The sequence below is a fragment of the Procambarus clarkii genome, chromosome 65, assembly GCF_040958095.1.
Source record: "Procambarus clarkii isolate CNS0578487 chromosome 65, FALCON_Pclarkii_2.0, whole genome shotgun sequence".
NCBI classification, from domain to species: Eukaryota; Metazoa; Arthropoda; class Malacostraca; order Decapoda; family Cambaridae; genus Procambarus; species Procambarus clarkii.
Genome location: NC_091214.1, coordinates 19,685,493 through 19,698,200, shown reverse-complemented (window position 1 = coordinate 19,698,200; position 12,708 = coordinate 19,685,493). Strand labels below are relative to the sequence as shown.

Below are 12,708 nucleotides of genomic sequence, written 5' to 3'. Positions count from 1 at the left end.
GTCTTAAGTGTCAATTAACAATGGCTGAAAATTAACTGAACAATTAACTGAAAATATAAAAACGGAAACCACGTACAAAACTCAGGCAAATCATAACATAGAACGAAAAGGCAATGTAAAGGATCTGGGTGTACTCATGTCGGAAGACCTTACCTTTAAAGAACACAATAAAGTAGCCGTCACAACTGCAAGAAAAATGACAGGTTGGATAACAAGAACTTTTCACACTAGAGATGCTATACCGATGATGATACTTTTCAAAACGCTTGTGCTCTCTAGAGTGGAGTACTGCTGCACAATGACAGCCCCTTTCAAAGCTGGAGAAATTGCTGACCTGGAGAGCGTGCAGAGATCCTTTACTGCTAGAATCCACTCAGTAAAACATCTAAACTATTGGGACCGACTAAAGAGCCTAAATCTGTACTCCCTTGAGCGCAGGCGGGAGAGGTACATAATAATTTACACGTGGAAAATATTAGAGGGGCTGGTCCCAAACCTGCACACAGAAATAACATCACATGAGACCAGAAGACATGGCAGGATATGCAGAATACCCCCGTTGAAAAGCAGAGGTGCAACAGGTACTCTGAGAGAGAATTCTATCAACATCAGAGGCCCGAGACTGTTCAACACGCTTCCACTACACATAAGGGGCATAACTGGCCGACCCCTCACAGTGTTCAAGAGAGAACTATCAACATCAGAGGCCCGAGACTGTTCAACACGCTTCCGCTACACATAAGGGGCATAACTGGCCGGCCCCTCACAGTGTTCAAGAGAGAACTGGATAAGCACCTCCAAAGGGTACCTGATCAACCAGGTTGTGACTCATACGTCAGGCTGCGAGCAGCCTGGTTGATCAGTCCGGCAACCAGAAGACCTGGTCGACGACCGGGCCGCGAGGACGCTAATCACCGGAAGCACCTCAAGGTAACCTCAAGGTAAAGTGGCCAACAGCCACTCCTTCACTTCCCCAAATACGAACGAGTCTGTAATGAACCAATAATGATCCCCAACTTTGATGTTTGAAGTTGTAAATTTCAAAATTATTTCACAAACTAAATACAACATTCTATTGTAACTGTTGCAACATAACAACAGGAACAACAGAGCAACATTTACATAGACTCGGCAGTGAAGTTATAATCGTCCGTCAGTCAAGAACTGCTAATGGCCGCTCAACAACTACAATACACAGGCTAACCATAGCCCGTGCTACTTGGAACTTGTTCAGAGTAGCTGAATCTATAACAACAACTACAATATATAATATATACAATAACAGACTTAAGAAACCCAACAACCCAAAGTTCCTGACACAACACTGGATGATGTTAAATATTTAATTTCAATTGACTTAAGATATTGCTTTTAATGTATTTATTTATATATATATAAGAAGGTACATTAGGGTAGGTACGAAGGTACATCTGAAGCTGGTATTTTCTGCCTTGATTCCACGTATGACTAACCATCCTGTGAGGTGGGAATATTAGATGAACTTATAGCTAGTTTTTGATCTACACTTTGTAATCTTTCATATAGAATCATACAAGCCAAATATATGCTATGTGCAATTATAAGATTCAGGCTTATAAGACTATATAAATTAGTATGAATAAATTCATGATGTGCGTATATTTATACACATTTTGAATTTTGTAACTAGCTCATCAAGATTGTAACTTGCTAAATGAATTGTGGGGTTCAGTCCCTGAGCCCATTATGTGCCTCTGTAACACTTTCCACTACCGCCCACAAGATGGGTATGGGGTGCATAATAAATGAACTAAACTAAACTACGTTCCATGATTTGTTTAGCCTACAACATGGCCAAAGTATTATGACCTTTGTCCTGACGACAATAACCGCCCTGATGATGTACACAGACAAAGTTAACTCCGGGTTACTCTTAACCTCCGCTCGAACTGGAACAAGTGTAGTTGCAGCTCCTTCTCCGGAGGGGCTGTTGCTTTATCCTGCTTTGGCGAGACTCCAGTTTGGGTGTCCCAAAACAACCTGTTGAATGCCAGGATTGGCACTATTGTTCTTTTACACCATGTTGCAACTGGAGATCATCACCTCAACTGCCGTGAGGATATTAAATATATCCTCAAGGCTCACGGATTCTGTCCTTCAGATGACTCCTTCACTCCTACCCCTCGTTGTCATCGTCTTAAGTCCTTCTCATATTAAGATTACTTTTGATGGTAGAACCTGTCTTCTGTCATTCTTTCCAGGGCCAGATGTTCTGTTCCGGAGTGCTTCCCATCTCCACACCTCTGCAATAGATGTTGGAAATTTCGACGTGGTCTCTTTAAAGTGCACTAATGAGATGTCGCTTTGCCCCTTAGAATGACCCTGGTCATTCTAAGACAGAATACTGTTCTCCCCCAAGCTTGCTGTATGAACTATGGTGAGGCCCTCCAGGCCTCACCACTGGCCTGAGGAAAGGGGCCTGACGGCCGAGTGGGCAGCGCTCGGGATTTAGTCCTAAGGTTCAGAGTTCGATCCCCGGCAGAGGCGGAAACAAATGGACAGTTTCTTTCACCCCTGGTAGAAAGGAACAGCTGTCATGGGCCGCTTCCTGGAGATGTGTAACAAAAAGGAGGCCCGGTCGATGACCGGGTTGCGGGAACGCTAAGCCCCGAAATCATCTCTAACCTCAAGATAGAGGGAAAGCCCATCCTGTCTTCTTCTGCACATGCATGCACTATAAATTTGAACAATTCATCCTCTTGTCCTCACAGGTGCATTGAATCTCAACTGGGACTCGCTATAGGATTACCATGCTGGCCATAATACTCCTCATTTGCAGCATAAGGGGGCGAGAGTTTGGCAGGATCTGGATGTGACTTTAGTGCATTCGTCACTTGCAGAATTTTGTACATTGCCTTGATCGGTGGATCAGTTTCCTCCATTTCACCATGAAACTGGACTCTGCAGATAACCTTGACCGTTTTCTTGTGATTTAGTCTCCCACGTTCACTCTCAGGGTGCATCAAACATTGTCACAGGCATTTTCTCTCACTTTTCACCCGGCACACACCCGGCTCAATAGCAGTTGTGGCGTTAGTACCGGCACTTACGGTGTTTGGTCTTTGCTTCTGCTCTTCGCACAAATGTTATACTGTATATTTTATTTGGGGGGACCATTTTCTTCATTAGTAGCATTCTCCTTATTGGCTATGACTGAGATGTCACCTTTTTTAGAGGTTCGTTGTCAGTGGTGCTTCATTTGTCCAGCTGAGGATGTCACATGCTCTTTAGTCTGCAGCTCCAAATTCCTTCCTTTCCCAGGGGTTTTATCTTGGGTGACTCATGAGTGAAGTAGTCTCACTGGAACTGTGGGTGATCTGGCCTACCACCTGGTGCCTGTTGGGTGCATCAGTAAGCATGGGAAGAGGGTGGTCCAAGGCAGAGTTACCCAATAAGCTTGGGAAGCTACTAGAGGCTGACCAAAAAATGGGAGGTATTAAATTACATTCAATTCTTTAATTTTGTTTTAAATAGGTGATGTTTGCACATTTAATCTTTACAATCCAAAATTGTCCTCAACCCCTAAAGGGTGCAATACATATATATAAATATGATTTGAGTAAATGTTGCTGAACAGCACACATCTATATACATGATTGAGAGTACTGTGCAAGATTTAAGCCAGGTCATGTCAAATGTAAGGAAACCACTTGCCACAAATAAATTGACTTCAATGAAAGCAGGGTTAAAAGAAGTATACTGTACTGTACTTTTTTTCATAGATGAGAAAAACATACTTCTAAATAATATTTTTATTGGTGTATTACACCTAAAAAAAGTGTACATAGCTACAACATTTAACACTTCCATAAAGAAAAATTAAATAAAATACTAGCTACTAGCATTTTACATTCAATGCATTGTGTACAGAAACTGAAGTAAACCTAAATCTTATGGAGCATAATGAGTCAATGTACAGCTTCTTATACTGTGCCACACCACCATCAACACTTCACTAGTCGGGAAAATGTACACATCTAGTGGCTAACAGCTAAGTTATTTCTGTGTAACATCCAAAATATGAGACATCCAGGGCTTCTCAAAGTGGTGTCAAGAGGTATCCATGGGTATGCACAGAAGGCTACACCACTCAAGGTACAAGTGATGTACTGGGACGCGGGCTCATCTTCCCAAGACGTACAGCGGTTGTCAAACATTCACAATGCTTACTACACTCACTGACTCTCAACACATTTATCTGTAAACTTACCAAGTGTATATTGTATACGTTGTGACATGTTCTTACAATGAGTGTACAGAATGTAGCAAGATTCCTGTGAGTATCGGCACACCTAAGTGCATCTCACGAACACAGCCCACTGGCTTGATTGGCATCTCTCACCAACAAAGTTCTTCATTATTTCCCACAATATTTCTAAATAAATAAATTTTAAAATTTACCTCCGACTTGTTTTAAATCAGGTAAAGATCAACAGAGTACGTTTCTAAACAAATTAGTTTTTGTAATGGACTGACTGACTAAATCTGTATTGATCAATTAGGAAAAGTAAGTAAATATCAAATTCGTGGAAATAGTAAAGAAAAAAACCAGAGGTTATCCTTCCAAAATGCCAATGTGCCTGTGACAATGCAGGAGTTTCAACGAAGATCTCATGCTGGGTCAAAATGACAAACCATGCAAAATGTAGGCACAGTAGACTCCATACCAAGATTCTCAAATCCTCCACTAATCTTCTCAAGTGAAATAAGGAGGATCGTATCACTGTACAAATCTTAATTTATCTTACACAGAATCAAAAAATAAAATGTTTCTCGTTCTATGGTGGCATTTAAATACCCAGGTGTTGTTGGTAAGGCATGATGCAGCAGAGCCTCTGTGTTGCTGACCCCTTTTTCAAACATCACTAGGTAGCATGAGGCAAATGTCCTAGTCATAGCAACACCTGACTTTACACAGCTAACCTATCAGATGGAGGGGTTGGTAGTAGTGGTGGTGGGTTGTGGGGGGGTCAGGTAAGTGGCAAGTAAAACATAACCAGCCACCAAGTCATTGGTGCAATGTGGCAAAGAAGCAGTGTTAGGATTTATTACATGGAACACCTTCTGTAACATTTCTTGCTTACTTTCAATGTAGTCTGAAGGTTGTTTTCAGAGCTAAATCTGACAGGCACCAGGGGGGATGAATTATTCTTTGCAAGAGTAAAGAGCTATATTCTAAATGCCCTGTCCATGGTACCTTGCCACTGCATCCATGAAACAAGGATTTAGAATTCGTCTTGTAACAGAGGTAACTGAAAAGATTGAGCATTAAGCAGGAGTGTTACAGTGTTCTTGGATTAACAATGAAGATGAACACAGTCCAAGTATCATCACATTGCCAAAAAATTTTATCATTGGTTTAGACAAGTTTAAGATCCAGATTTATATTCATTAGTTTCTTATTTATTTCCAGATTAAAAGTACAGTACATGCCTTCTGATAAGGAACATAACATTAAACATAAATGCTATGAATCTGAACCTTTGCTTTCTTACTGTTGTGCAGTATGGATTGATCAGAATGTACAGTGTAAATGAAAACTTTCAATTAAAAACAACTTAAAAAAAAAGAAAGACATGTCTTGACGACATATGTAGACTCAAATGGAATGAACCCCAGAAGAATAAATTTTGGTGTAAATGAAATGACAGATATTTAAGGTGTTATGTAACAACCAAGGACAACTTTGTGCAGTTTAACTTTGTTCAAATAACATGGTACTGAGGAGCTAATGCTACTTTCCTCACCCTTTAAGAGATAATTTATAATTTGGAAAATAAAAGTAAAAGTAACAAAAATTCAATACTCGACAACTGGATGCGCTTCTTGGTGTTGGGATGAAATCCCCAGTTGTGAATTGTACAGTACCTTTGTATTTGACTGAAACTGCATAGAGCATATGCTCCAGCAGAGACAAATGTTAAATGCTAAACTCACAAATCTTGTGTATGTTAAATAACAGTGATAATGTCCAGCCTGACCTACACTGTCCACTAACAAAGCTTGCTAAGTGTGTACAAAGGACAGGCTGCAGCACCACATTTATTTAATGTCACTAGTCACTTTGGAGATCTGTGCGTGATGATAAGGAGTTTGTGGTGTAATCACACTGACTAACCACATTTCCAGTTACAGTAAAACCACCAAGTAACGTGTATTTTTGTAAACACAAATAAAATCCAAGAGCTAAATAGCCTCATCACATTTGTTGTAGCCTATCATTATTTTTCCATTGCCTGTATACACACAGCAGCACTTTATAAATACGAAGTTTTAAATATATATTTATATTAACTTGGTTCCAGTAGTGCAAAATTATCGTTCCATTCCAAACTGGCGTTGCTAGATATAAAAGAACCCATTTACAAATTTGTCATCTTAGGTAGGTACCCCACTCATTGACTTCCACACCACATGTTACCACCATGTTCCATTATCTTTCATTCACTGTTCAATAATTCAAAGAGCATTATCATTTGCAAATCATATCATTAGCTACTGGTTCGTGCCTTCTTTGAGCCATTTCCTACATTATCCTTGTTTGAGCGTTTCTTGGATTCTGGTGCCGGTTTCTTGGTAGGCGATTCGTCTAAGCTGATCACCTCCACGCTATTACCACTCCGCCGTGTAGGCCGGGATCCCACTTTTGTGATGGTAATCTCCTTGCTAACAGTTGGCTGCAAAAATTATGAAATGTTTAATGCTATTTTACTGAAGAAAAAAATTTACTACATTCCTAAGTTGTGTACCTAACAAATCAATATATTTCCATAAATGTAATTATATATTATTTCATTTTTGGGTTCAAATACAATGTTCCCAACATGAAACCCATTCCAAATATTATTCACAGTGATACACAACATGTGCATATCCACATTAATGATTTAATACAGTATAATTTATCATCAGGGCTCTTATTATTATTGTGGTGTCCAATTGTTTTGAAGCCAGTGTTCTTTTAAAAATCTAGACATTCAAAGTCAATAAATATTTTGTGTTGTAATTTTGAGTGATATTATCAACACTTTATATACCCATGTAAAAGTGTCATCCACTTGAGCAGTTTAACCATGTTTCCACTTACCATGTTTTCAACAGAGAGTAAACTTAGAAAGTTCATAAAGAAGGTTTCTAATTCTTAAGCTTAATATATTCATCCTTCTTTATATACTCTCCAAAGTTTATATCTATTCTATGAAATGGTGCCCAAACCTCAACTGCATAATCCAAGACAGATGTCATAAAGGTAAGATAAAGAAAGTTGAAGATTTTTTCATTAGGATTTTCATGAAGATTTGAACATTAGGATTCTTAATAAGCATTTTTCTAGATATAGGACAAAAGAACATGGAAACTGCATTGGAAAGGACCCAAAAATCCCCTCTAATGGGTCGTGTGTGCTTTCCCAGAGGTTATGGATCCCCTTCTTCCTGCCAGAAGTATATGTATATCCCCCTATATACATAAATTATTAAAAATATATAATACACATTTTTCCTCCATCCCAGCTTAGTCACAGTGGAATTCACATCCATCACAATAAGCAGCCTACTATTATCAATGAAGCCATTTGGCACCATCGAAAAGCCATTCTTGCAGTTAGTCAAAATACAATTCATGGGTGTATTCTTCTATAGTTGCATCTTCTAGTTCAGCACATGCATCAATGTACAATATGTTACAAGATAGAAGATATACTGTAGACATGCGATTATCCAGAAATCGAATATCCGGAAAATGCCCTTATATGGCCAAAATCGTGACCGGATAAAGTTCTCAATATCCAGCCAAAATGTCCATAGGAGCCGGAAAATCGGGTGTTTGACCGGATAAAAAATCTGGGCCGGTTAACTTGCTGCCGATGTTGCACTATCTGGACAGTCAGCTGAACAAGCAGTGAATTAATTGTCTGGATATGAAAGCCAGGCAGAGGGCCGTACCGTATTAATCCCGTACAGTGTGGCTCTAGGCACATGGTGGAGGAGGGGGTGGGGTGGGTGGGTGGTGTCGGGAGAGAGAGGGGAGCGTTGGGAGGGACCACCTGGGGGGATAACGGAGATGTGGAGGGGCCTATACACTACAGTACAGGAATTACAATTAATTTTAGAACAATTCATCATAGCCAAAAACAATACTAGTAATTATGTAATAATAAATATATAAGTTTCCTAAAAACAATTTGCACAGGCTGAAGTTTCCTTAAAAAATATTGAATTTTTTTCCTCCTGGCAGCCTATGTAACGTGCCTCCTCCCTGCCCCAAGTGGACCCGTCCAGGCCTGGTCAAGTCATGTGCTCTCGTCCCTCGTGTTATACCACAATGCCGCGCCAATAGTGAAATATTTTTTAAATATCTTTTTTATTTTCACAGTAACTTTGAATATTTTTGGCCAAGACTGTCTGGTAGCAGCATCAATTCTGGAGGTGTTAAGAGAAAGAAGGTTGTCTTAACAATTAAAGACAAGTTACATGTTGTACAACCTTGTGAAAATGGCCGGTCGACTTCAAGTGTTGCCAAGGAATATAATATAGGCACTAGTACTGTTTCTGATATAAGGAAACAAAAAGAGAAATATCTGAAATACATTTCAACCAGTGATAGTGAAGGTGCAAGCACCAGCAGAGGGTGTGGTAGAAAAACTTTGAAGCGTCACCAGTGAGGCGCCACAGGCAAGCCAAGCGCCTTCAACCAGTGAGGCTTCAGCAGCTGGCAATCAAAACTAACTTTGCTTAATGAACTGTACAGTAATTTTAAGTGTTAATTTTAGTGTTGTGTTAGTATAGGTTACGTAAATTGTCAAGAATTCTTAACTTCAAGATGTGTGGCATCAATCAAGAAGAACAACAACAACATGGCAAGTTGAGGTTTCTAGTTGAATATTTAATAATTATATGTGGCAAGGCAATTCAAATTAAGTTCTTTGTAGTATAAAAATAGTTGGAAATGGTCACTTTTGGACACGAGGTGAAAAAGTACTATTATCCGGTACATGTGATTATCCGGCTGGGGTTCCTTCCCATATAGTCCGGATAATCGAGTGGAGACAGTACATCACTTTCATATATAGTACAATACAGTATACAACAAATTTAAAATAATATGAACAAAAACCATTGTACAGGTGTGTGAACATTTAAGATTTTGAAGTTTCCTTTAAATAAATTTGGGATACAAGGACCAATGAGGTGGTATTTTAACTCTAATTGCAAAATCAAGATACTAGATCACATCCACATGTTATGATCTTGTACCAGGATGCTCACCTGTCATGGTAAACGCGACCCAAGCTTTACACTCACCGTGCCTTCTGACTTCTTCCCCGAAGACATGGACTTATCCGACTTTTGAGTTTTGACTGCTGGTTGGGGTATGATGGTGATCTCATCATTAATCTTAAGAGGAGAGTCTGAGGACCCAGAACCTGCAGGAAAAACAAACATGAACTTCTCCCTCTGCTCCTCAATGATCCTTTTTTGACCAAAATGCTGTTGGGTAGTAGATGACAAGAGTGAGCACCAATGAAAGTTGTCTCATTTCAGAGCAAAAGCTTTAACCCTTAAACTGCGCAACACGTCATATGGCGTGTTGAGTAACTTGCCCAAAATTGCACACACCATGTCATATGACGTGTTGGAGTACTACGCAAAATTTAAACAGCTCGCGGATACACGGGGTTCACCTCACCTTCATCAGGGCTCTTGTAAACAGACGCCATTTTAACAAAAAAACCTGGGCAACATTCCTGGGTGTTAGGGCCTCAGTACTGAGTGAGCCACCAAGGCTGGTGCACGCAGTATGAGCTCACAGCACTGCTGTTCAGCTACACAGCATCGCCTAAAAATGACAAAATATATATGTACATGCTATTATTTAGCGATGATAGTATTACAGAAGACCCCTGACTGTCATAAAAAATGTCCAGGATTTTGATAATAGCAGGATTGTTGTGATAATTAGCGCTGTAGTGGGAGGAGTAATCTTGGTGGGGAGGAAGGTAGCATTATCTGCTGACTCTCTGTGACCACCTTTTACTGTCAGGACTCCCTATACCAGCTTAGTGGTTCGCTATGGTGAACGAAACGTGCAGATACAGGCATACCTCAGAATACGATTTTAATCCGTTCCTGGAGACGCCTCGCCTTCCGAAAACTCGCATTCCGAAGTTAATTTCCCCATAAGAAATAAAGGGAAATGAATTAATCCGTTCCTGACTACCCCAAAAACCCCACATCAAACTAAATTTTTATACCTAATTCATCTAAATAAACCTACAAAAGTATGTTCCAGTTATTACTTACCTTACTGTCGAGTGCTGTAGGCGTATGGAAGATGGTGAGGAGGGGGGAGGAGGAGAGGAGTTAGTGTTTGGAAGGGGAGTCCCCTTCCATAATCACATCAGGCAGTGAGGACCTTTCTGGTGTGCTCTCCCTGGGACGTTTAACCTGAGTGCCACTAGGTCCTGGTTGAGGTTCACTGCTCGATTTCTTCACCAAATATTTGTCCATGAAAGCTTGCTTTTCCCTTCTTCGCAAGCTCTCTCTGTAGTAAGGCATCACAGTGTCATTGAAAAGATTAAGACAACGGCCTACTACAGTTTTGTCTGGGTGAGTGTGTTCAATAGTTGTTTGAATCTCTTCCCACATCTGACACACCTTCTTCATTACTGCAGAAGGGACATTCGCTGGTGCTGTTGCCACCACCTCCTCCTCCACTGCAGAATCATTCGCTGCTGTGTTGGCTTCCTGTTCCTGTTGAAGGGCTAGGAGTTCTTCGGTGGTCAGTTCTTCGTTGTGTTCTTCCACCAACTCCTCCACATCATCACCATCCAATTCCAAGCCCATTTTCTGGCCTAGACTAACAATTTCCGCAACAATAGGCGCATCATTTATAGGCTCAAACCCCTCAAAGTCTAGTTCTCTCACACCTTCAGGCCACAATTTTCTCCAGCCAGAGATCAGGGTTCTTTGAGTCACTTCTTGCCAGGCTTTGTCAACGAGTTTTAAAGCACTAAAAATGTTAAAATGCTCTCTCCAGAACTCTTTGAGGGTGAGGTTTGTGGCTTCAGTCACTTCAAAACATTTCCGGAAAAGTGCCCTTTCATACAGTTTCTTAAAATTCGCTATGATTTTCTGGTCCATAGGCTGAATTAGAGGAGTGGTGTTAGGAGGAAGGAATTTAACTGTGAGGAATTTATTGCATTGAGGCATCAAATCATCTTCCAAGCCTGGAGGATGAGCAGGAGCATTGTCAAGGAGAAGCACGGCTCTGAGTGGCAATTGTTTCTCCTGCAGATATTTTTCTATGGCAGGGCACAGCACTTCATTCACCCACTCCGAAAAAATAAGCCTAGTCACCCATGCTTTTTTATTAGACTTCCACATCACAGACAAACGGGTTTTCTGCACATTATACTGTTTGAAAACCCTTGGATTTTCAGAATGATACACTAGCAAGGGTTTAATTTTTAAATCGCCACTCGCATTTGAACACAGCACAAGCGTAAACCTATCTTTCATAGGCTTGTGTCCAGGCAAGGATTTTTCCTCCTTGGTAATGTATGTCCTCTTAGGCATTCTTTTCCAAAACAGTCCTGTTTCGTCACAATTAAACACTTGTTGCGGTAGGTATCCCTCAGCCTCTGCAAACTCTTTAAATTCGTCAATAAATCGTCCAGCGGCTGGTTTGTCTGAGCTGGCTGCCTCCCCATGCCTTGTAACACTATGGATACCACTTCTCTTTCTAAATTTTTCAAACCAGCCCCTGCTTGCCTTAAACTCTTTCTTTTCTGCATCACTCGTTGCAGGGGTCTTCTTTAGAAGGTCTTCGTGCAACACCCTGGCTTTCTCAGAAATAATGGCCTCCGAAACACTATCACCCCTCAACTCCTTGTCGTGTATCCAAATTAATAACTTTTCCACTTCTTCAAGTATTTGTGGTCTTTGTGTCGTTAATGTTCTTACTCCTTTTGCCACATTAGCACTCATAATCTTATCTTTCTTCTTAAGTATAGTGCATATTGTTGATGTCGCTTTGTTGTACTGCCTACAAAGATCAACAACACGTGTACCGTTCTCATGCTTTCGAATGATCTCTTGTTTCTGTTCTATTGTCATCCTCACATGAGCTTTCTGGCCTTTATCCTTACCACTGGCTTTCTTGGGACTCATGGTGAGATATATAATAACAAATTGTATAGACAAATCACCAAAAATCCAACAAAACACTGAAAATTCACGACAAGAATTGATGTGGGGGTAGTCACTGCGCGCGAGACAATGGTGAACTGAGGGGCAGCGGGGCAGAGGGGCGACGATCGCCGAACGACCACGCGCTAGGTCGGCTGTACGCGTATCAACAAACTCGCGTTCAAACTCGACTCCCGAAGTAACCATCGCCTTCCGAGACAAATTTTTGGAGTAAATACACCTCGCCTTCCGAAAATCTCGCATACAGGGACAATCGCATTCCGAGGTACCACTGTACTTATATATAACGTGTCTATATAGTGAATAAAAGCAAAAAACAGTATGGAGGGAAGAGAATGTTGGCAAGTCAGGTGAGGGGGTGAGGGAGGGAGGGAGGGAGTGGCATCCAGTGGCGGGCTAGCTGGTGTGTGGTGGTCACTCCTTCCTGCTGTTTGAGTCAGCATACCAACATAATGGTTCC

The 12,708-nt window shown here is 40.8% G+C and overlaps 1 protein-coding gene across 31 annotated transcripts in view; it reads right to left on the bottom strand.

The window, feature by feature from the left end:
- Positions 1 to 3,776: 3,776 nt before the first annotated feature.
- The window catches only part of MEP-1, a 146,455-nt gene continuing 137,523 nt past the window's right edge, over positions 3,777 to 12,708 (bottom strand). For 29 of the 31 annotated variants that reach the window (XM_069309543.1, XM_045763576.2, XM_069309554.1 and 26 more), the window contains 2 exons: positions 9,342 to 9,463; positions 3,777 to 6,716 (listed from right to left, as the gene is read on the bottom strand). In XM_069309543.1, the coding sequence (XP_069165644.1) occupies positions 6,531 to 6,716; positions 9,342 to 9,463 (308 nt within the window). In that variant the 3' untranslated portion in view covers positions 3,777 to 6,530. Of the gene's footprint in view, positions 6,717 to 9,305; positions 9,464 to 12,708 lie in introns of all 31 variants that reach the window. The other 2 variants (XM_069309558.1, XM_045763582.2) reach the window with 2 other exon arrangements.